The sequence below is a fragment of the Eurosta solidaginis genome, chromosome 1 (genome assembly GCF_040869045.1).
Source record: "Eurosta solidaginis isolate ZX-2024a chromosome 1, ASM4086904v1, whole genome shotgun sequence".
NCBI classification, from domain to species: domain Eukaryota; kingdom Metazoa; phylum Arthropoda; class Insecta; order Diptera; family Tephritidae; genus Eurosta; species Eurosta solidaginis.
The window spans coordinates 82,933,252-82,956,013 of record NC_090319.1 but is presented as its reverse complement, the minus strand read 5'-3'; the positions used below and the strand labels follow the sequence as shown (position 1 = coordinate 82,956,013).

The 22,762-nt window shown below is 42.3% G+C and overlaps 1 protein-coding gene across 1 annotated transcript; it reads right to left on the bottom strand.

The window, feature by feature from the left end:
* Positions 1 to 429: 429 nt before the first annotated feature.
* Positions 430 to 8,900, bottom strand: meigo (Solute carrier family 35 member B1 homolog meigo). Its single transcript, XM_067780048.1, has 3 exons — positions 8,518 to 8,900; positions 7,989 to 8,453; positions 430 to 1,181 (listed from the first exon to the last, which is right to left on the bottom strand). Exons 1-3 carry the CDS (start codon positions 8,723 to 8,725, stop codon positions 814 to 816), a joined length of 1,041 nt encoding a protein of 346 aa, XP_067636149.1. The 5' UTR covers positions 8,726 to 8,900; the 3' UTR covers positions 430 to 813.
* Between the last annotated feature and the right edge of the window lie 13,862 nt (positions 8,901 to 22,762).

The following is a 22,762-nucleotide window of genomic DNA, read 5'->3' as shown; positions in this document are numbered from 1 at the left end:
TCGCCTTGTGGCTCCCAACGTCTTAGCTACGACAGCAAATATCAAGGCACTAGCCCCCCTCAATCCCCAAACTTCTTCCACATCGCACTTCAAAATGCTGCAATTTAAGTGTAACGGTTTAACTGGAGAGGTAACTTAGAGAAAGTTCGATACGGTTGTTGTTGTTGTAGCAGTGCAGTTAGACACGGTCATATCAAATCGATCCAAAAACGATCCGTGATACTAGTTACCTGAACATACCGGTGAATATGTTTATCGCTACAAGAAGTTTATCTCTGAACCCGGAGCTCTCTCTGCGCTGCTTCATTCCTGCTGTCACCGGACAAGAAGTGCGTCACTTTCCCAAGATCATCGAATCGCCCTGCCCCATAGTAACAACACCACGATCACATGTTGTGGGAGCCTTCCAAAAAGCTTAAGTCTTCAATGTGTAATTGAAAATATTAGTCAGTTATATTTTAGTAAGTTTTTACTTTTATAAATTCTACTATAAGGTTTACAAGTCTTAATTCACAATTAATGTGCCTTAAAATGTATTAAAAATAAATTATATTTATTTAGGTATTCGTAAAAGATATATGTATACTAAGTTTCAAAATACCTGATAGACACATTCATACATACAAATAATCGATATATAACAATTTACACACACGCAATTAAGCGCGTTATACAGTATTGCAAGTTTTTTCGACTTTAGTTAGTTAGTTGGAAGCTGTGACATCCAAGCCTTTATGATCTTACATTGAAAATTACTTTATTTTGATAAAAACAAAATATAATCAGCTACATTCAAACAATATCATTTATATTCTATGACAGCAATTTCTTTTTATCCTCTACAAGATCCCCTTCCGCTTTTTTCGCTGCTGCTGCTTCATTTTTCTTATTGCTGCCACTGCTGCCCTTACCATATAACATATCAAAGAATAAAGCTGCAAATACCAATATCGCTCCAAACCATTGCCGTGGTATCAACACGTTGCCGAAGAACAGTACCGAGCATAGGACCGTGAAGAATTTACGTGTTGTTGTTACAACAGAGCAAGCTAGAGGGCCAAAACTAGCTACCATAAGGAAGATGAAAAGTTGACCTAGTGCACCAAGTAAAGCTAGCATTGCCAAATGTCCCCACAGATCAGGATGACGTGTAGCAAAATTGAGAAATTCCTTCGCTTCACCTGAATAATAAAACAAATTTAATAAATTTATATGCATGAAAAATTTATTTAAGAATACAGCAAGCATAAGAAGAAGATAAGCTTTATAACACAGCCGTATGAAGCCAAAAAACACAGGCAGGTCCTCAGTGAACTCCACAAACAGGCGTCGGACCACTATGCCAGGAATTGCCCGGTGAATCCAGTACTCAAAGAACAGTACCCAAAACTTGCGGAAGAGGAACGCATACGTCCCAGGGAAACGCGAGTCACTCTAGCTCAACTTCGTTCTGGATACTGTAACAGGTTAAACTCTTACCTATCCAGAATCAACCTCGACATACAAAATGTGTGCCCCGCTTGCAATGTGTCCCCACATGACACCAACCATCTCTTTAATTGTAATATGGAACCAACGCCTCTAACATCCCTTTCATTATGGTCCACCCCTGTTGAAACAGCAAGTTTCCTTGGACTCCCGTTAGAGGATATTGATGACAATTTGTGATCGGCCACACCTATTGGATGGGGCAAAGCACTGCTCCAACAACAACAACAACAACAAGCTTTATAAATTCAGTTATTTCAATTTCCTGCACTTAAATTGCACCTTACTAGCGTCCTACTGCCAAAGAGTCTGTGCGAGTTCTGAAACACTAACTACATACTCCCGAATTAAAACTAGTTGACTACATCGCAGAAAAATCTTGTGTTTTAGTTGATTATTGCTTATGCGTGATAGTCCCCCGGTGGCCGTTTTGGTCGCAATCAAATACATTTAAAGGTAAGCTAAAAATCGCACTGATACAACAGTCAAGTAAAACCAAAAAATAAGGTTTGAGAAGGTGGGAAAAAGGTGGCAAGTATTAGTCAGTGACGTTGGTTGAGAACGAAGGTTTCAGGTTTGGATATGAGCAATTGCTTTGACTCTGTGGAACAATCGAGTTATTTCACCCTGTTTATCTGCTTTCATATCCGGCAAAACACACTCCACAGCTGCAGCCAGACCAACCTGAAAATGTAACAGCCTTTTGTCAAGTAAACCCCGTGTCATTCATAGATCCTGCTGTTGTGGAAATTTCTAATTGCATCCTTGCGAAATTGTGGGATCTTCGTAGTGCTTCTAAAAACCTCTGATTTACAACGACAAAACATAACATCAAGTTAGTTTCTTTTCCAGAGTTAATGAAGATGATGTAAAAGCTGTTCGTACGTACGTGAACTCTGCATCTTCTGAACATACTTGAATGCAATGAGAAGACATATAATGGGTGTTTCTTCCTAAGATTGTCGGATCTTAGTCAGGCTTTGTTTGGTTTTTACAGCAAAAGCTACTGTAGCATTTCTACATTAAATGAGTCTAACCACAACAGTGAGTCCTCTAAGTTTCCAATCCAGATTTTCAATCTTTAACTATCGTGTAGGTTTTTCAATATCAGCATTGGTATCCATCAAGTCATAAGCTTTTTATGATGTGGCTCTCCCAATGGCTAACTCATTACTCAGTACCCACGCCGACTAAGCAGGGCAAAGTGATATGTAACAACATCTCGACACCTTTCAAAATTGTGTCAGCTTAGGGTGGGCGTAAAGATCGCCGTAAAAATAAGTAGGAATGTACCCAGACTATAGAAGGTCGATTCAATCGAGAGCGACATCAGGATTTCGAATTGTACTTGAGCTCAGCTGTAATTGCCAACTGGTTGATCGAGAAGAAGTCCGCTGCTGACAAGTCGATCTGCATGCAAGCTCTTTAAGGAAGGATGGGGTCGCTTCCCAAGGCAGTCGGTTCTATGTACCGGAGCGACTCGGGATTTTTCCCGACCAAGGACTGTCATTTCAGTGTGACCCCATCTAATTTGTTTCGTCCCTCCCACAAATTGTCATCCTCCCAGCAGCTCCTTGCAGCAGGACTGCTCCATATTCTCTTACTCCGGGAAGGCATCGAATCCAATCCGGGTCCGTCTCCTGACCCCGGTCCTGAGAAATTGTTTTGCTGCATCTGCCGGAAAAGAATCTTTTTAGGACGGTCATACTCTGTTCAGTGTGCCTCGTGCAAGGGATGGTTGCATCGGACAGGCTGTTCTGGGCTTGATCCCAAAACCCGACGTGGACGTAACTTTTATAAATCTTTTGTGGCTCCTTGCTGTTCACGCCCAAGGGCGTCCCGTAATCTACGTCTAAGCGCCCCCCCCCCCCCCCCCCCCACTACCTGCCAGCAGCCCCGCTGCTCAGCAAGCCACAACAAGTACCCGCTGCTGCTCGCGCCCCACGGCGCCAACAACTCAAACAGCTGCTACCACTCATAACTACAATCTTCGTAGTAGAGTCGGAAGCAATGCTGAGCAACAGTCCCTGCCCCCGTCTTCTCCCCCCCCCCCCTGTTGTTGTTGTTGTTGTTGTAGCGATAAGGTTGCTCCCCGAAGGCTTTGGGGAGTGTTATCGATGTGATGGTCCTTTGCCGGATACAAATCCGGTACGCTCCGGTGCCATAGCACCATTAAGGTCCTAGTTCGACCATCTCGGGAACGATTTATGTGGCCACATTAAACCTTCAGGCCATTCCCTCCCTCCCTACCTCCAAGTTCCATGAGAAGCTTGGGGTCGCCAGAGCCTCGTCTGTTAGTGAAACAGGATTCGCCACGGATAGGTGAGGTTGACATTTGGGTTTGGAGAAGCTATATATTGCGCTGGCAACCTGAAAGGTTGCGCTACACAGCCCCTTGAATCTGGTATTTTAGTCGCCTCTTACGACAGGCATACCTACCCGCTGGGGTTCTTCTCCCCCCTCTTTTCCGGCAGCAATCGTGTAGGTCAGGGAAACAGACTCTTAGTCCCTACCTCCGTTTGCCAGCACAGAATATATATGTTTGCGACATCCGCCCAATGCAGCTCCTGCCTTGGGTGGTGCCACTTCCCTAGATGTTCTGGTCTCCGCGACGGCAACCCCCCGACGGGTTTCATCGCGCCATGTTGCCAGGTCGCAAACTCAAATCATCCGGGTACCCCAATGCTTGCCCAAGGACGCCCAGTCCTAGGGCCACAACAGCAATTGTGTCCTGGCCTTCCCCAACCCAGCCGTAGTCACCCGTCACTTACCCCCAGAGTGGCGACGTCTCCCCTTATGCACTTCAGAATTCTGCAGTTACACCGTAATGGACTAACTGGGAAGATTACGGAGATAGTCGATTTCATGAAGCGGCACAACATCCGCATTGCTGCGATTCAAGAGACTAAACTCACAACAAGATCTGCATTGCAGACCTGCTCTGGGTATAACGTCCACAGGAAAGACCGCGAGAGCGGAAATGGAGGCGGTCTCGCGTTTATCATACACCACTCTGTGCAATATTATATATTTGATCCTGGCATCGACCGCAGGGACTATGTCTTAGAACGTCAAGGCCTATCTGTCCGGTCAGGCGATGCAAACCTAGAAATCATCAACATCTACATCCCTCCTGCCATCTGTTGCCCCAGTGGATACCGCCCTAATATCAGGGCCTTACTCACTGGCAACAATCGCATTATCTTAGGCGATTTCAATGCCCATCATGATCTATGGCATTCAAATTGCGGGCGGACAGTAGGGGTGAGATGTTGGCGGATCACGGAAACGGAGACGCCCCAACACGTATGGTAGGAAGCTGTCACAGCTCGCCAGATATCTCAATCGTGAGCGCAGAACTCGTAAACTCCGTCAACTGGCAGCCGATGGTAACATTGGCATCCGACCACCTGCCCATACTTATTTCGCTTGAGCGTAACGCCGACTTCATCGCCACTGAAAAACGCACTTTCATAAACTTCAAAAAAGGAAAGTGGGAAGAATATAAATCCTTTACAGACAGCCGCCTAGCTGCCCTCCGTATCCCGACTGATGCCCGCCAAGGGGAGCGTGCCTTCCGTAAGGTCATTAAATCCGCCTCGGCACATTTCATTCCCGCCGGGAGAATTCCCGAAATCCGGCCCCACTTCCCGGCGGAGGCCGCAAACTTAGCGAGAGAACGTGACCTTATAAGACAGCTTGATCCAGGTGACCCCCAAATAAGGGATATAAACCAACGCATCAGATTGCTTGTAGATGAACACAAGCGGGCGAAATGGGAGGAGCACCTAAGAGGTTGTAACCTCTCTACCGGTGTGGGTAAACTTTGGTCCACCGTAAAGTCCCTATCGAATCCGACTAAGCACAAAGACAAAGTTTCCATCGCCTTTGGCGACAAAGTGCTGTCGGACGCGAAAAAATGCGCGAGCGCTTTCTGCCGACAATATATAATGCATCCTACGGTCGACAAAGATAGACGGAGAGCCAATAGACGCGCACATAAACACAAATTCAGCGCGTCACCAATCACCATCACCGCTAAAGAGGTTGAGGACGCCATTGGTCGTGCTAAACCATCCAAAGCAGTGGGCCCAGACGGCATAGCCACGCCGATGCTTAAAAACCTAGGGAAAGAGGGGTTCAAATATTTAGCGCATGTCTTCAATCTGTCTCTTTCCACCTTTGTCACACCTGAGAAATGGAAAATGGCCAAGGTGGTCCCGCTACTAAAGCCTGGGAAACCAGCTAACATAGGTGAGTCGTATCGTCCGATATCTCTCCTATCGCCAGTGGCAAAGACGCTTGAAGCCAGTTTGCTCCCTTATTTCCAAGCAAATTTGCAGCTAGCCCCTCATCAGCATGGCTTCAGAAAACTCCATAGCACTACCACCGCGCTAAATGCCATTAGCACCCAGATAAATTGCGGTTTAAATCAATACCCCCACCATAGAACAGTACTCGTAGCGCTAGACCTATCAAAAGCTTTTGATACGGTCAACCATGGCTCGTTACTGCAGGACCTGGAAGGGTCTACCCTTCCCCCATGTCTTAAAAGGTGGACCGCAAATTATCTGGGTGGTCGACAGGCATCGGTGCAATTTAGAAACGAAACATCAAAACCAAGGAGAATTAAACAGGGGGTGCCACAGGGTGGTGTCCTATCCCCACTTTTGTTTAATTTCTACATATCTAAGCTACCTTCACCACCGGAAGGAGTCACAATCGTTTCCTACGCCGATGACTGCACAATAATGGCCACAGGTCCAGGCCCAAAGATCGATGCGCTATGCAATAAAATAAACGGCTACCTCTCTGATCTCGCCTCGCGAAACCTGGCATTTTCACCGACTAAATCTTCCGCGACTTTATTTACAACATGGACGCCCCAAATGTCGACCATTTTGAACATCCACGTCGATGGCACTACGCTACCGACTGTCCTACACCCCAAAATCTTGGGTGTGACGTTTGATCAGGATCTACATTTTGGTGGGCACGCAGCCGCAATTGTTCCGAGAATTCAGAGCCGTAACAGAATCCTCAAATCCCTCGCTGGCAGTACTTGGGGAAAAGATAAAGAAACGCTCATGACTACATACAAAGCAATTAGCCAGCCGATTACGTGCTACGCGTCACCCATATGGTCGCCAAGCCTAAAAATCACCCACTGGAAGAAACTACAGGCCTGCCAAAATACTGCTCTCAGAATCGCCACGGGCTGTCTTCTTATGTCCCCAGAACACCATCTGCATAATGAGGCGAGAATACTCCCCATCAGGGAGAGAAATGAGATGCTGACCAAACAGTTCCTGTTGAATACCCAGAAACCTGGGCATCCCAACAGACATCTGATTGATGAACCAGCACCGCCTAGGGGCTTAAGGAGTCATCTCCGTAAGCATTTTGAGGAAATACGGCACCTGAGAACCCAGCTGTATGAAGTGAAAAAACACAAGCAGGTCCTTGGTGAACTCCATAAACAGGCGTCGGACCTTTATGCCGGGAATTGCCCGGTGAACCCAGTACTTAACGAAAATTATCCAAAACTTGCGGAAGAGGAACGCATACTCCCCAGGGAAACGCGTGTCACTCTTGCTCAACTTCGTTCTGGATACTGTAACAGGTTAAACTCTTACCTATCCAGAATCAACCCCGACATACAAAATGTATGCCCCGCTTGCAATGTGTCCCCACATGACACCAACCATCTCTTCAATTGTAATGTGGAACCAACGCCTCTAACACCCTTTTCCTTATGGTCCACCCCTGTTGAAACGGCAAGTTTCCTTGGACTCCCGTTAGAGGATATTGATGACAATTTGTGATCGGTCGAGGCTATTAGGTGGGGCGAGCATTGCTACAACAACAACAAGGATGGGGTAGGGTAAGATAGGACGAACGCAATCATATGAAATAGTTGCCGAGACATTCGGCGGAGACGTTCCAACAGCTTCTAGTACATTTCTCAAGAACAATACAATAGATGAGAATCGGTTAAACCATCATGTAACAGCCGTGCACTATTGACAGTTGCAAGTTTCTGCCGAAAATTTAAGAAGCTACGGTTCAACAATGTTTGGGTGGTAACGCCAATATAGTGCGAACGATTTCAGTTGAAAACATTGAACTTTCTTCATAAAATTAAAAACGAAAATAGAATTTCTGCTACCCGAATGTTATCAGCAACAATTTTATGGAATTTATCGCTACCACTTTCACTGCTTAAACTAAGATGAGCAGTAAAGTTTAAGTTTAGTGGCCAAAGTGGTCAACTTAAACTGAAGTTTAGGCAAGCACTGAAAACCTGGGCTAAATTGCGATACTCCAGAAATTATCAAGTCATATTTGATTTTAAATTACTAATTTTTTGGACTTTCGGTGTGTTTCTAAGAATTTACAGGCTTTCTGTGTGAGTTTAAACAAAAATTCAGCTTAGAATATTTTGCTGCATGGCTAAAATAAAGCTATACAACTTACTACTTTATGCTACTAAAACTCACCTGTAAAAATTGCAGCAAAACTTAGCATAATCGTACTCCAAAAATTCATTGCTAACATCATTTGTTGCCCTGAAGGCGCACTAGAGGCACGCATTCTCTCTTGCACAGCACCCGTGAGACCATCCATGGCTAAGCTAAGAAAAAGAAGCAGTTCTCCCAAGCCTGTTGTTTCCTTTGGCAGGTGTGCTATTTGACTTTCTTTGTACATAAATAGCACAACACCAACAACAATTGTGGTAACGCAGGTATAACGTATTAATGAATATGACTTGCGTCCCACCAAAACACCCAAAATCATTACTGGTATTGGTTTAGCAGATTTTCCAACAACTTGTGTGGGATATGGCACCCAACGCAGCGCCATATTGGAGGAAACCATCGCCAGCAAATAAGTTAGCGCACACACTGCATAATAGCCAGTATGAGTTTGATCCTCTTTCTTTGATTGCTTTGCCCAGAGCATACCTGCAAGAAGAAACATTAGTAATAATCAAAAAGAGGATCTGATGTAAATTATTCACGCCCTCACCTTTCGCAAATATGTAATTACAAAAACACTGCACCCAACATAAAGCCAGTGCATATGTGAAGCGTTCGCCCTTTTTGCCATCCTTACTAGGTTCGTCTCCATAACGTCCGCGCGTGATTTTCTCCTGCACGATTCCAAATAGAAAGTAACAAAAGAAAATGCTTAACGAATAAATGAGAAACCGACTATTCTCTGGTATTTTGATCATTCTTCCACAGCTGCGGAGCGTTTAACTCTCAATGGTAAAGAATATAGTCTTGCTTTCCGTTTACAGGCACACGATCTAAGAATTGTTATCACTTTCTGATTGAGAAGAATAACAGCAAAACGTTTAATTTTCCATGCCCACGTCAGTTATTTGTCCAAGTATTTTGTTGGTGTACACGATAAACGACTCTACGTCAATTGATGTAAATGTCAAAGTCAGCTGGTCAGGTGGTTGCTAATGCTGCCGTACTTGTAGTTAAGAAATACCATTTTTTCTCCTTATTTATTTGAGGAATTTTGGAGAAAAGTTTCCAAAATCATTGGTATATCCTTTTTTCACATTTTGTGAATTGAACCTCCAATTCCACTTGTTGGCAAGAGTACTTTAAAATTGTCTCTTAAAGCGCCAGGTTAACAAACGTATAAGGGTAATATACTTGCAACATCTATACATGCATAAGCAAATAACACAAGTCGCAAAGTAAAAACCCGTAGCACAAAGATTTATTTCGTTAATTTGTTCCGTTAGTTCTCAATAATTTCGAGCATTTTCTTTTTAGTATGTATATAATGTATGTTGTTTCAATGTGTGGTTTGTTGCCATGTGTTTTCCATTGTCCCTTTACTTTCCGTTTAGTATTTAAACAAGATTGGTTTTTAAATGGCACCACGCCAGTTTTCAAATCTTACTGATTCCTGTTAGGAATGCAAAAAAACCACCCTAACTTCAGGGGGTCAATTCCGTAACTGTGAAAAACTGAAAAATGTACACTCATAGAAAACTCATTTGCACACACAATTTACACTTTAAATTCTCATGCGATTCTGTAAATTATTGTGTACATTGTTTTGCTGAATGAGCGCTGAATGTAAAAGTCTTATGTCAGTGAGAAAATATTCATCAAACGCCATGAAAACAAAAAAGTCATTCTGCAACAGTGCGTATGAGTTTTGAATGTCAGAATAGTGTACACTGGCTGCCAAGAAAACTCACGAAGTTTTTATCAGTGAGTTTTTTTGTTCACAGTTTTGCTTTACAGAATCAGAATTTCAAAGTTTACACAATTTCTTGTGTACATTTTAAAACTCACAGTTAGCGAATAGGGCCCCAGGTCAGGGAGGCAATGCATCTCCCAACTTCGCCAAAACGCCAGAAGAGAGCACAGAAGCCAACATTGAGGCCTATTTAGATTTAACTCAACTAAAAAAAAGCCCGAAAATATTGCAGTTGAGCCAAGGATGACACTGCACGTCCACTCAGACGAAAAGACAAGAACGGAATGATTGCTGTATCTTTGTAGACTTTTTAATAACTGAGTGGTTAGGTTATATTAAGAGGACGCCCTTAAGCATATTACCACTCTAACCATACTCGGGCGTCTGGATTCGACTACTCCTACGACAGATACGCCTTACTGCCGAAATATTCTGCCGCAAGGCGAGCCACTTTTGCTATAAGACAATGTCCTTTTAAATTACATCCAACGCGAGCTTTTAAAAGAACGCCATAGTTTGGTGGTAGCATGCTTCGTCTACCACACCGAAGACACTGCCTTCAAGTCCCGCGCAAAGCAACATTAAACATTTAGAAAGATTTGTCTCAGTTAAAAAAATTTCTTTCTGAGCAAGGTCGCCCCTGAAAGTGGTTTGGCAAACACCGAGTGTATTTCTCTCATGAAAATCTTTTCATTGAAAAGTCACCTGCCTTGCAGTTGAGTTCGCAGTTGGCGGAAAACATGTACGCCCTACACCGCCCATTTATAGAAAGTGTTACGGTCTGTTGTTATGGTCTACGGTTACGGTTGACTTGGGAGTGTTTTCGTGCGAACACACCTAGTGACTGGCGATGGGGCGAAAGTTGCAATAAAAAGTATCGGAAAACAAGAAAAAAACAGACCGGCCATCACTAGAGAAAAAAATGGGGAATGAGTTTCCGGAAAAAAGTGTGATTGGCTGCAGCTAAAATTGAGGCGGCCTGGCGATATATAAAAAAAAAAAAAGGGATCGTGTAACATCGGTTGACACAACCTCAATAGCAAGGCGCCAACTGCTTTATTAACATTATTGCTACGTCAACTGCACATCCCCACTTATATTTAACGAATCGCCAAACACCCTAGCCGGCTTTGCACGTATTCAACGAGCATTGTGGAAGAACCAAAAGACTGCAACGAGGAATTGCAGGCCCAACTACTAGAAGAACTAACAAGTGGGAATAAACCTTATCACGGTGATGTCGTGTTGACACAAGCGCAACGTATATAATATCTAGTGAAGTAGGTCGGCGTTTCACAGCCACACTTAGTGAGGAAAGTGTTAGTGATTCCGATACGGATTCGGACGGCACTGAGCTAAATGTTGATGAGAACCATTGCAATCCGAAGATAAACCCCTTCCTCTACGTTACGAAGTACCCTACCACCTTCGGAAAAGCGGCCGACCACCAATTCCGCCTCCAGGGCCAGCAGTACGCTGCCGCGTAATACAACTAACGTTAAAATGGCTAAGTCATCCAGATCGTAAAGGCCAGCACGAAGCTTTATCGCCACCAGGTTCATTCGATTACCTCGGACCAGAGCGCAACAACCACCAACAGTACCAACACGGCGCGCCCAAGACCGCGCACCACAACCAACAACAGCGTCGGCTTCACCGGCAAAGTCAACTTCACCAGCGACAACACGCCGGCAGAGACCCATGGTACGTACTCTGTCGGCCATGTAAGTACCAGCAAGGTATAACTTCAGATATAATTACCCTACACAAAATTCTGGTCACGAAACTTACCCACGCCCATGCAAATGTGACTAGGAATATAACCTATGACTGTATAATAACTAATCAAACGGCGTGGAATGACGAGAGCATTTTTGCAGGGTAAACCATTCGACAAGGATCGATCTTTTTTCTTCAAAATTACGACATTTTTTAAGAATTATCAACATAAAAGATGAAAGGATAGTTTAACTTATTATAGAAAAAAAAGTTACACATAAATGATTTCCACTATTTAAGTTTAGCTTGTGTTGATTATCTAACCAAAAGAATTACTACATGAACACTTATGTTTTGCAACTTGACAAGATATTAAAGAATGCAACAACAGTTTAATATGCAAAATTATTTACACATTTTAAAGGTTTGTTCACAAATAAACAGGCAGTTTTGTCTCAGTCAGGTTAAGCAGCAATTACCTGTTAGAACGCTCAAAACTAATTCAAACATACTCCGTTTATTTGTGAATGCATCTTATATACATTATATTGAACAAAACTCTTTAAATATAACTAAAATTGTATTCAGCAATTTACGAGTATAATTCCATTTACCTAATACCTACCTAAGCATTAGCTTTACAAAAAAAAAAAAAGCATACATCTTTTTTTTATCATTTCAATAATATATTTTGTCGCTTTAAAATGTTTGAAGTTAGCTCTATAAATTTTATTGATAATAAGCCGTCTCTGTCACGTGAAACATTTTAGCGATTCATTTTTGGGAGCTCAACCATAAATTTAAAGAATTTTTTTTTGCGACAGCAGCTATTCGTCGATTATGCACGAATTGGCAAAAGGATTTTGGATCTAATTTTTTTCTTATATCTTACAAATGCAATATATATATATATATATATACATATGAATCCCTATTGCGGGCAATATCTTTCGAACAACAAGACGAAAGTAATCTACGTGCACGTAATACATATTGCTATCGTAATTTCATCTTTATTGCTTTTGTAAACACTTTTCTTAGTACATATTAGATATTAGTATCATTATACTATGCGAATTATACCGAATTGATATTTTGTTACACTCAAAAATAAGTTCCACTACAACAACATAATAATTTTGTAAGTGAAAAAAGAAAAAAAAAACAGATAATAAGTGATTATCGTAACAATGTACTTTAAGGGCAACCCCTTATGATAATAACCAAAACAGAACTTTATATATATTTTTTTCTTTGCTAACAAAACATAAGCAAATTAATTTGAATACCTTGTTGTTAGAGAGTGTAGTTTATATTAGAATTTAGCTAATAATTCAATGATTTTTCAGAGAAAAGGTTTAAGGCATTAATAATGAGTATTGAATAAAAATTGTATTTATAAAGGGAATGCTGACGTCGCCCTTTATTTAGCAGGCATAGGGTAAAACAGGTAAGGGGCCACCGAAATTCAGGTGCGTCGGTGGCCATGGATTTTGAGGGTGGGATATGCACCGGGCGTCGCAACAACACCCGCGGCGCCCCCAAGTTATATTCGGCCCTTTTGGTTTTCTTATTTTAATTTTCAGCGTTTTTTTGCATTTCAGCGTTAGTAACCGGCCATGTCCGGTTCGGTAATTTTTTTTGCGTTTAGTTTTTTTTTTGAATTTGAATTTAAATTGTTGAATGTTAACGGTCTGTCCGTGACATCTGGTTCGGCCGGATGTTGTTTTATTTTGTATTGATAAGCGTTTTGAGTCGGTCTCTGCGCTTTGTCAGTTTTTTTTTTGAATCTGACAGCTGAGTTCTTTTTAAGGCATGATAGGAATTTTTTTCTGTTAATGGCGCAGGAACAGTAAGGTTGGCAAGGACCCGCCCAGTCGACAATGACTAGCCAATGTGCACCACCACATCATGCCGACCGCCTTCCTTACTGCTTCCACCGAAAATGCGATTCCATAACAAAAGTTCGGCCTAAATATTGTCGGAGATAAATCGCGCCATGTATTCCTCTATTTTATTTATTAACAACTGATTGGGAACTAGGTTCAACTCTAATTATTGTGGTACAAGATTTGCGTGGACTCCTCAACTATGGGTTCAGTGAGACTCAAAGTGATAGTTGCGAGTAGGAAGAAGTTTCATATCGGTTTCGTATCGTTTCAATAGGTTTTAGGCTCACACCACTCTTCTCTCAGCGAGTTAAAGAAGTTAGAATATACCCAAGGCAAGACTTACCTGTCGCAAGAGGCCAACTAAATTCACAGACCCAAAGGCTCAACGGAAGTCCTAGGGAACAGACAGTTTACTCAGGGGCAGTCCATATGGAAATTAGTGTTAGAGGCGTAGCTTCTCCTCTTGGTATACTGACGTATTGGTTTGGGTATGATTACACTAAAAAAGCTAATGTCAAAAAACCCACATATATATTAAATATGGTTCGTAATCAATTTTAACGGTTACCTCCTACACGCAATAATTGGTATTAATAGGACATTGGTTGATGAAAATACCCGCATAAGTGCATTTTAAATCAGATACTGATTTTGGTGAATAGTGCAGGGAAGGATTCGCTCCTGCAAGAACGATAATGGCGACCTGGTTTTCTATTGTGCTTAAGTTATAAATGGAATAATTAATAGGGAGGTTATGAACCCGATAGGATCCGATCGGAATCCCTGACAATACCTATACATTCCACCACTCTACTATGACGAAAAGGGAGCTGCAGTATCCCGGCTAAAAATTTCAAGCCACGGGGAAATGACGAACAGAGTATAGAGCTGCGCAAGCATGGGGGCGAAGGCATTAACGCGTACCTCATAATACAAAAGTAAATTGGCTAGGGTTAATTCACAAGAAAAAAAAATCAGCCTGTTCGTCTCTTCTCTCTTTGTATTATTATATATATTTTACCGTATAAGTGTTGCTTTATGCCAAGGGTCTGCATTCCATAGCACAATTGTGCTCTCATTGCATATGCGAAAAGGCAATCACTTTCAGCTTTTGGAGATCCATGCTTTAGACATTCTTAGTCCACTACAGACAGATTTTAACGATACGCTTTCAAGGGGTTGCCAGCGCAATATATAGCTTCTCCAAACCCATTTGTCAACCTCGCCTATCCGCGGCGAATCCTGTTTCATTAACAGCCGAGGCTCTGGCGACTCCGAACTCCTCATGGATCTAGGGGGTGGGAGGGCGGTATGGCCTAGAAGGTCGCATTTGGTATACCAAATCGGTCCCGATGTGGTCGGGCTTGGTACCGGAACGTACGGGATCTGCATCCGGGAAAGTACCATCAACATCGATAACACTCCCCAAGGCCTTCGGGGAGTGTCCTTATCGCTACAACAACAACAACAACAAGAGTGCGGGTGCTTTGACAGGTGCGTCACTGTTGAAAGGTGCAAATTTAAAACGAAGGATCAGTCTACAAACCGATGGAAAGTCACCAACAAATCCAATTTTGGACTGAGTTGGCAGTAGAGAAACAAAGTCTTTTGACAAGATAATGCTCTACAGGCTTGCCATCATAACTGCCCAACGCATACCGAAGGATATTTAATAATGATCTGCATTAGCTTTACTAAGAACTCTTTGGTTTAAAATGTGTTATAAGATGGGTATCGAATCTTCGCCAATAGAGGATAGAAGTGGCCCCTATAAGAAATTTTTTTAGTTTTCAAAGGATACAGGAATATTTCACAACCCTGTAAATCGTTTTATATAAAAAACTTAACCATATTGCACAATTAAAAAGGTGTAATGAGTGAAAGGGGCTAACAATTGACTACAAATATTTTACTGACGGATGTATTTCCATACTCAATTGAAAACAAGTAAGGGCTTGATTGTCTTCGGCTATGCCGAAAGATGTATACTTTCATGAATTTGTTTGAAGTAAAAGGAGTTAGCGCAATTTCTCATATTGGGTGATGATGTAGAGGGAAAAAAGGGTGTAGATGAGGTGAAAAAAGGAGGAAAATGCAGAACAGAAGGGAGAGAAGAGAAATGGGGAAGAAAGCGGTAAAGAAAAAGTATAGTGGGATGGTATTGATTGGGGGAGGGGGAGAGAACGACGGAGAAGGCAAAGACATAAAGAGAAAAAGGAATGGAAGATTATAAGGAAAATGTGGGGAGGTAGAAAGACTACGGGTTGCAGAGAACGAAAGGAAGAACGGCGAAGACGGCTAGCAAGAAGAATGGGAAGAGGAAGGGCAGGAAAAGGACGGAAGATTGGATAACGGGTAAAGAATTAGGAAGTCAAGTAAAGCGAAAGGGAGGGAAAGATGAAGAGGTGAAAGGAAGTGAAAGGGGAAGGAAGGAAGCGGGAAAGCTCTGATAATTATGGGCTTACCTCTTCTTCTACTTACAAACTTCCAGAAGCGGACCAAAAGTGTAATATTCATGAAAGGTATAAATAAAGTATTTATATTCCCTTGTCCCAATTGCACGGATGATAAATCCAGGTGTTCAATAAATTTGTTAGTTCGGCTGCCGATAAGAAATATTTGTGGCGGCTAACAACACATCAACGTAAATACATATCTATTGATACAAATGTTAGTTGTATATTAAGGAAAGGACCATTATCGTATCGACCGTATTTGACACGCAATAAAAATATCGTACAATGGACGAGGTGAGGTGACATTGATGGTGGTGGAATGAACTGAACATAATAAAGTGTATTTTTAACCCTAATTGACATATGTACAAGTGCAACAATTAACACTACAAAAACAGTTTGAGAGAAATATTATTCTTACCTATAAAAATATTATTTTTTACATACAAACTTTTGTTGTTCTATTCCTTGATAGAGTAAATAAAACATATTGTACGTAAAATAAATATAGGATTGCAGAAGTTTTTGTGGTAGGTGGGAGGGTAATAAAAATGCGTTTTGTTACGGAAAGGAAATCATAATTATATGCTCAATGGGTTCAACGTGTAATTATGATGGGTTAGAGAACTTTGCATGCACCCAGCGGCGCAAAGCGACATTAGGCAAATGTTTTAACTGAATCACTTACGATCAGCTAGCAAATTATGTACAATAGACCCAACAACAAAAGTTCGCCGGCGAAAAGCTTTTCCGAAAACAAACAGCAGATGTCCCTTATACTCGCTTCTTGCATCTGCTCTGTGAGAGCAATCTTCGCCCTAACGATATAACCCTTCGGTGAGAGCATATTAGTAACTCACTCACTGCCGGTACGAAAACTTTACAGTATCGACGAGGCCGGGAGAATACCTACGTGTAGTATCGATGGCAAACAGAAAATGAATAAAGAGGAAGACTCCTAGTAGATTGAGTGACAGGGTTTCAAATCAAAATCATCATCATTAATAGACGTTTAACCTGTTACGTGATTTTGAACTCTGCAAAACAAATTATGCCGCTTTCTTTTAGAACTAAAGCACTTTGGTAATATGAAGGGGTTGCTCCCAAAAAACGGGAGGGGGGTTGTTCGTTTGCTCTCCGTTCGCCCAACACTCCCTAGTCTCCAAATGCAAATTATGCGCAGCATGATGTTCACATCTGCGCCGTACATATCATCTTCAATTGTCCTTCGATGCGCGCCATTGGTATAAACGGAAGTCTTACAGAAAATTCTTTCCTCTGTAATACGCGCTTTCATTTACTTCTGACAGTGTTCATGATTCCGAACTCCGTTATAGCAGATGAGTATGGTTCGCCTGTTAACACGATCTACTTCGCATAGCGTCTTTGTGAAAAGATTTTTTTTTTTTGAAAATTTTCCGTCAACCCTTGTCAAATTTGGTTTGGAAACAAACCGCATTCGGCTTTATTACCCTGTCGGAAAATCAACAAAACAGAATGAATTTTTTTCACCGTCGGTACCTGGTTCTTTGGATACGTATCTATTTATCGGTATGTATACTTTTTTAACTCGATACAAAAAAAATTCATATATTAAACGTTGAATTTAACATCGCTGATCCAAAGGTTTTCAAAAATTAGAGCCGGTAAACCATTTTTAAAAGCTGTTTATCCTTTCTCCACTATCTAACAGAAAAAATGTGTTTCTAAATTTTTTATGTTGCTTTGCCCAGGGTCTTCGATGTGGTAGACGGAGCACGCTACTATCACACCAAGACGGCCGCCATTAACAAGTAAAGTTTACTTTAAAACGCATTAGGATGTAGCTCTTTTAAAACCGCTCCCAAGCTCCATCCTGTCCACTTAAAGGAGCGTAAATCCAACAAAAAACGAGATACAAACTTCATATACTAGATATTGTAACGAATTTTGGGAAATCTTGGTTATTGTACACCTTCTGCAAAGGTTCGAATCGCTAAATTGTCGAATAAATCACTCCAATATTAAAATTGCAAACTGGTCTTTATAAAGATTACTTTGAGAGTAGTACTGCACAATTATACTTCACAACCAATAGCGTGTTTAAATCAAAACTGATTTGTCATGCCTCATCTTGCGCTGCTTTTATACTCTCGGTTTCCTCTTTCACCCATTTCTCCTAAGGTCTAGTAATTTCGCGAACTTCCTGCTTGGTTACCAGCCATATACATGTATATAAGTAGTTTGTAGCCATATGCGTGTGTATATGTGAGTGCTACTTCGGTTGCTGATTACATGTGTTTGTGAGTATCTCTTCGTTGCCTTGTATGCATGTGTGTAAATGATGATTGATTTGTTTAGAGTGGTAGCCTGCTTTATTGTTGTTGTGCCTTTATTTACTTAGTATGAGCTAAGTGATGCTAATATTCGCCACACTGCCCTCCACCTAAGTCGAATCGTCCCGATCAGAAAAATTTCCTGATCTAAACGCTGAACGCCTGATGAACCCTTTCATTTTGGTTCGTGGTTTGCCCATGGTTTGTATGTGGTAAATTACCTCGTTGATCCGTTTCACAACTTTGTATGGGCCTTCCCAACTGCACCAACATTTGGATGGAACACCTTTCCGCCGGTGACAGTTGTATAACAGTACCACATCTCCCCCCAAGAAACCTGCCGAATTGTTGTTCTTGTCAAACCTGTGTTTCATCTTACTACTCATTACCCTGGTTCGTTCCCTCACACTCTGTTGTTTGGTTAATGAACTACTTCGTAGAGCTTGCGCTTGACGGATTGGCTTCGCATAATCAGTAACGTTCCGACGTTTCACAAGAGTAGTGCGCCCTGGCTTGAAACCACCCTTGCACTCTTTCTGGGAAGTTCTTTCGTTCGTTTTAGTGCGTCCATTAGGGTTTGTCAATGCCAGTGCTTTTCTCGCAGGTACCTTCGGTTTTGATTTGTTTGGCCCATTAGTTCCATCAACCTTTGCCCGATCTACTTTCTTTGACTTTTGTGGTCTCCATTGAATCTTCTCCACCAGCACTCGCTTACTGCTGAACCCTTTCTCCAAACTGAAGTTAAGTGGCACATCCTTGTTCTTATAGCGCACAATCCTTCTCTGCATATCGATCCTGTTGTCATGGTCATCTAAGAAGTCCCCTCCCAATATGACTTCATCAACGATCTCCGCCACAACAAATTTTTGTAGAACCGTGACCTTTCCAATTAAGACTTCACATATCACTTCTCCCTGGACTAGGTTGTACTCGCCAGTGACCGTACGCAACCTTGTTCCAGGTAATGGCTTTACTCTCCTGTTGACCAAATCAGATCGGATTAAGGAATGAGATGCGCCCGTGTCAGTAAACGCTCCTTGCCATCCACCTGACGGTAAGACTACTCGATTTTCTTCCTATTTGCGAGATAGATATCACAGGACATTCAATAGCTGGGGCAAGTTCTCGAACTTTACATCAAGATCGCAATGACGTGCAATGTGACTTGGCTTCCCGCATTTGAAGCATTTGATAACTCTTTCACTCCGCTTTTGCAATGCTTTCAGTCCCTCCAATATTGTGCTCACCCAGTCTGGCCTTTCTACCTCCACACGGCGTGCTTCGAAAGCTGGCTTACACAGAAGCGATGCTGTTTCCTGAATCAGAGCATGTGATACCGTTTCTGTGAATGTAGGTTTTGGGTTTGCGTATGTTGCTCGCTTTGTTTCGATATCCCGTAATCCATTAATAAAGCTCTGGATTTTTACCCTTTCGGTGTATTCAACAAGTGCGTCCGCATTCGCTAAATGTGCTAGCCTTTCAACATCCGACGCAAACTCTTGCAATGTTTCACCAGGCCTCTGGAAGCGGTTCAGTAACTCCATTTGGTATATCTCTCTCCTATGCTCGGTTCCGTATCGCCTCTCTAGTGCGCCCATCAATGCTTCATATCTATCTGTTCCGTTCGTACTCTGGAATAGTCTGTAAGATTTCTGCAGCTGGTGCTTTCAATGCCACGAATAGTGCAGCTACTTTATCTTCAGCATTCCAGTTATTCACTGTTGCGGTCTTCTCAAACTGGAGCTTAAATACCTGGAAAGGAACAGAACCGTCAAAGGATGGTGTTTTAACCTTTGGATTAGTCGCTGAAACTGCTGGGCGATTTAGGTGCAACTCCTGTATACGACCTCCCAATGTTTCAATCTCGGCATCGATTTTGTCCTCGAGTTGTAAAATTTGTGTATCCTGCGCATCCAACTTCGAGGAAATACGTCCTTATTGCTCTTCCTGTTGCGGAGAGATCTGCGATGATATCTGTGCTGAAATTTGCGTCGACATTTCGGATATTCGTGCTTCAATCTTGGATGTAATCTGTGTCGACATTTCTGAAATACGCGCCACAATATTATAATATGCGTTGGTGAGACTCCCAAAAAAAGGTTTCAGGATCAGGAGGAAAATCTAGAGAAATGGCAACAGAGACCTGGTAACAGACGTATAGGCGCCATGTTAGTTATAGAAGGGCTACCTTTCCCCCATTCCTATTTAATTTAACACCACCTGACTATGAAGGCTCCCAGCTCAAAAGTAACTAAACTTCGGTAAATTAAGAGTTAAGCGCAATGATGCTGAGTAGAAAAGTGCGATATTATTCCTTGCTTAACATGTGGTTAAACTCTCACAATTTTAATGAGAGATCTTTCTTTAGAGCCCTGCGTATGCTGTCTTACCTCGTACATTTTCTGATGAGAATAACAGCTGTGTGAGCTAAATTCATGAACGTTCATAGAGTTGGCCCTAAGAGTTTGAATTTGCGTTCGTCCACGACCACCAGCTCCTTAAGAATTGGCAAGGACCTCTCCGAGCCAATGGGAAAAAGAGAATTCTAGTAGCAGAACTTAACCGTGATGCCACAATAAGAGCGTATAATTGCTGGTGTAAGTATTCTGATGATATTGATAACATTGGCGTTAGCAAATGCGCCGTGATTTCTTTTTCTTTTTGCCCTTCCCTGTATTAGATAGAGAGACAACGAAAAGTGGATCTTACGGTCATCCAAAAGTAAATGCAGCCACGTCACTGCAAACGGATATAAATTTGAGACTGCATGGACTTTGTCTATCTGGGAACAGTGAAAGCAATCTCAGCTTAGAGATAAAACGGATAATAATTCTTGGCAACAGGTGCGACTTTAGACTGAGCAGGTAATTGACAAATAAACAAAAATCACGCTCTACAAGTCGCTCGTTATACCTGTTCTGATGTATGGCTCGGATTCGTGGACGGTACCGACAGAAGTAAAGCCGCTCAAGTGGTTTAGATCAAATTAATCACGATTATCCATCCAAGAAGCAGCAGTAGTCATTACATTCTGTAGAGTTTTATTTTACAACAACATCGGGTGCAACATCTATGAGTGGAAGTTATCGGAACGTTGGCAAAAGTTTTTATGAGTTTTTTATAGTCCTCTCTGAAACTCAGTTTCAGACAAACAATAAAAGTTTGGGAACAATGAAGAATAGTTTGTGAAATAGTTTCGAAATCAGCACCATAGCCCAGTTATTAAGCTGAGCGGCTTAAAGTCTGCTTTACTAAGCAAGGTGTCGCAAGTTAGAGATAAATAGAAACTTCGCTTTCTGCGAGAAACTTAAGAGAGCTGTGACTTCGCTCGTCAACGATTAGACATCTTATATATATCAGATGCTTTGGGATGTACATTAGACATGTATTTCACTTCTGGAAATATAAAGTTCCGGATTTTTCTACAGAAGAAACAGCACAAAATATTTTGAAATCATACTACAACCAGGTTATATTAGATTAAGAGGGCGTGCGTGAGTATTACCCACACTTCCACTCGGAGGCATTTTTGTTCATTGTGAATGCCCTCAGTAAGTACAGGGCTTTCCCTGATGAACCCAAGAAGAAGCGAGACGTTCACCTTCCCAACCTCTGCCAGGCTGTCGAAGAACCGTGATCCCAGAAATCTCAGCCTTCTTCTTTGAAGCGCCGGACATCGGCAGAGAAAATGGTAGTTCGACTTCTCTTCCTCCTCTTTCTGACACCTTCTGCAGAGGAAGCTTGTTGGTATTCGCCACAGTTGGAGTATTGGTGCGATAGCACAATTACCTGTGATGACACCCGGAAGTACCCTCACCGCAGATTTGTTCAGTTTGAGAAGGAAGCTGGTGCCTTTACTATCCAAGGATGGCCATAAGGACCTTGAGACTTCGCAGTCAACCCTATTGGTCCATAGCAAGTCCGTTGCCCTGTTCTCATATTCATTCTCCCTAGGATATAACTCAGCGGTGGTCGGACGGATCTGCCGACTTCACTTATGTCTAAGTCGGAACCTTTCCTAGCCATCTCATTGGCGAGCTCATTCCCTTAAATGCCGCTGTGCCCAGGGACCCAGCAAAGGGAGACATTGAGATGACTCATAGAAGCAAGAGAGGCTCTATACTTCCGCACGATGTCCGATTTTATGATGTTGAACTCTAATGCGGCTTGGCTGTCAACAAAGATTGTTACGTCGGTGTTGGAGACCGCACTATCTTGGAACAACTTTGCCGCTCTGTCTATGGCATAGACCTCGGCTTGGAATACACTGCATGCGTCAGGAAGTCGGACGGATTGGCTTAACTGTAGATGTGTTGAGAACATCCCAGCTCCAGTTTCCCTTTTTCATTTTCGAGCCATCGGTGTAGATTATGATGCCGCTGCCATTGTCTAGGCCTACTTCCCATTTCTCCCTCGAAGGATATGGTATGTTCTGAACCTGAAAGTCCAAAACCCCTGTAAGGTGCTCTCTTGTGGATGTTAGGTCGGTTATTATTCCGTTTAATTGCCCCTTCGTCATATCGTCCAGAGTCATCGCGTGTCCGTGCTTAGCTGTTTTCCACATGTTGGATTCTCTTAGTCGTAGAGCTCCTCTAGCGGCTAATCCCTGCACGAAGACTTGTAGAGGCATCAAGTGAAAGATTACATTTAGCGCTTCCTG

What these genes read in the sequence shown, in the direction of transcription:
- meigo (XM_067780048.1), bottom strand. Translation starts at nt 8,725, where the DNA reads ATGATCAAAATACCAGAGAATAGTCGGTTTCTCATTTATTCGTTAAGC. An exon ending in TAATTACATATTTGCGAAAG is followed by an intron (nt 8,454 to 8,517) that starts GTGAGGGCGTGA and finishes TTCTTCTTGCAG; the next exon opens with GTATGCTCTGGGCAAAGCAA. An exon ending in TTTTGCTGCAATTTTTACAG is followed by an intron (nt 1,182 to 7,988) that starts GTGAGTTTTAGT and finishes TTTATTATTCAG; the next exon opens with GTGAAGCGAAGGAATTTCTC.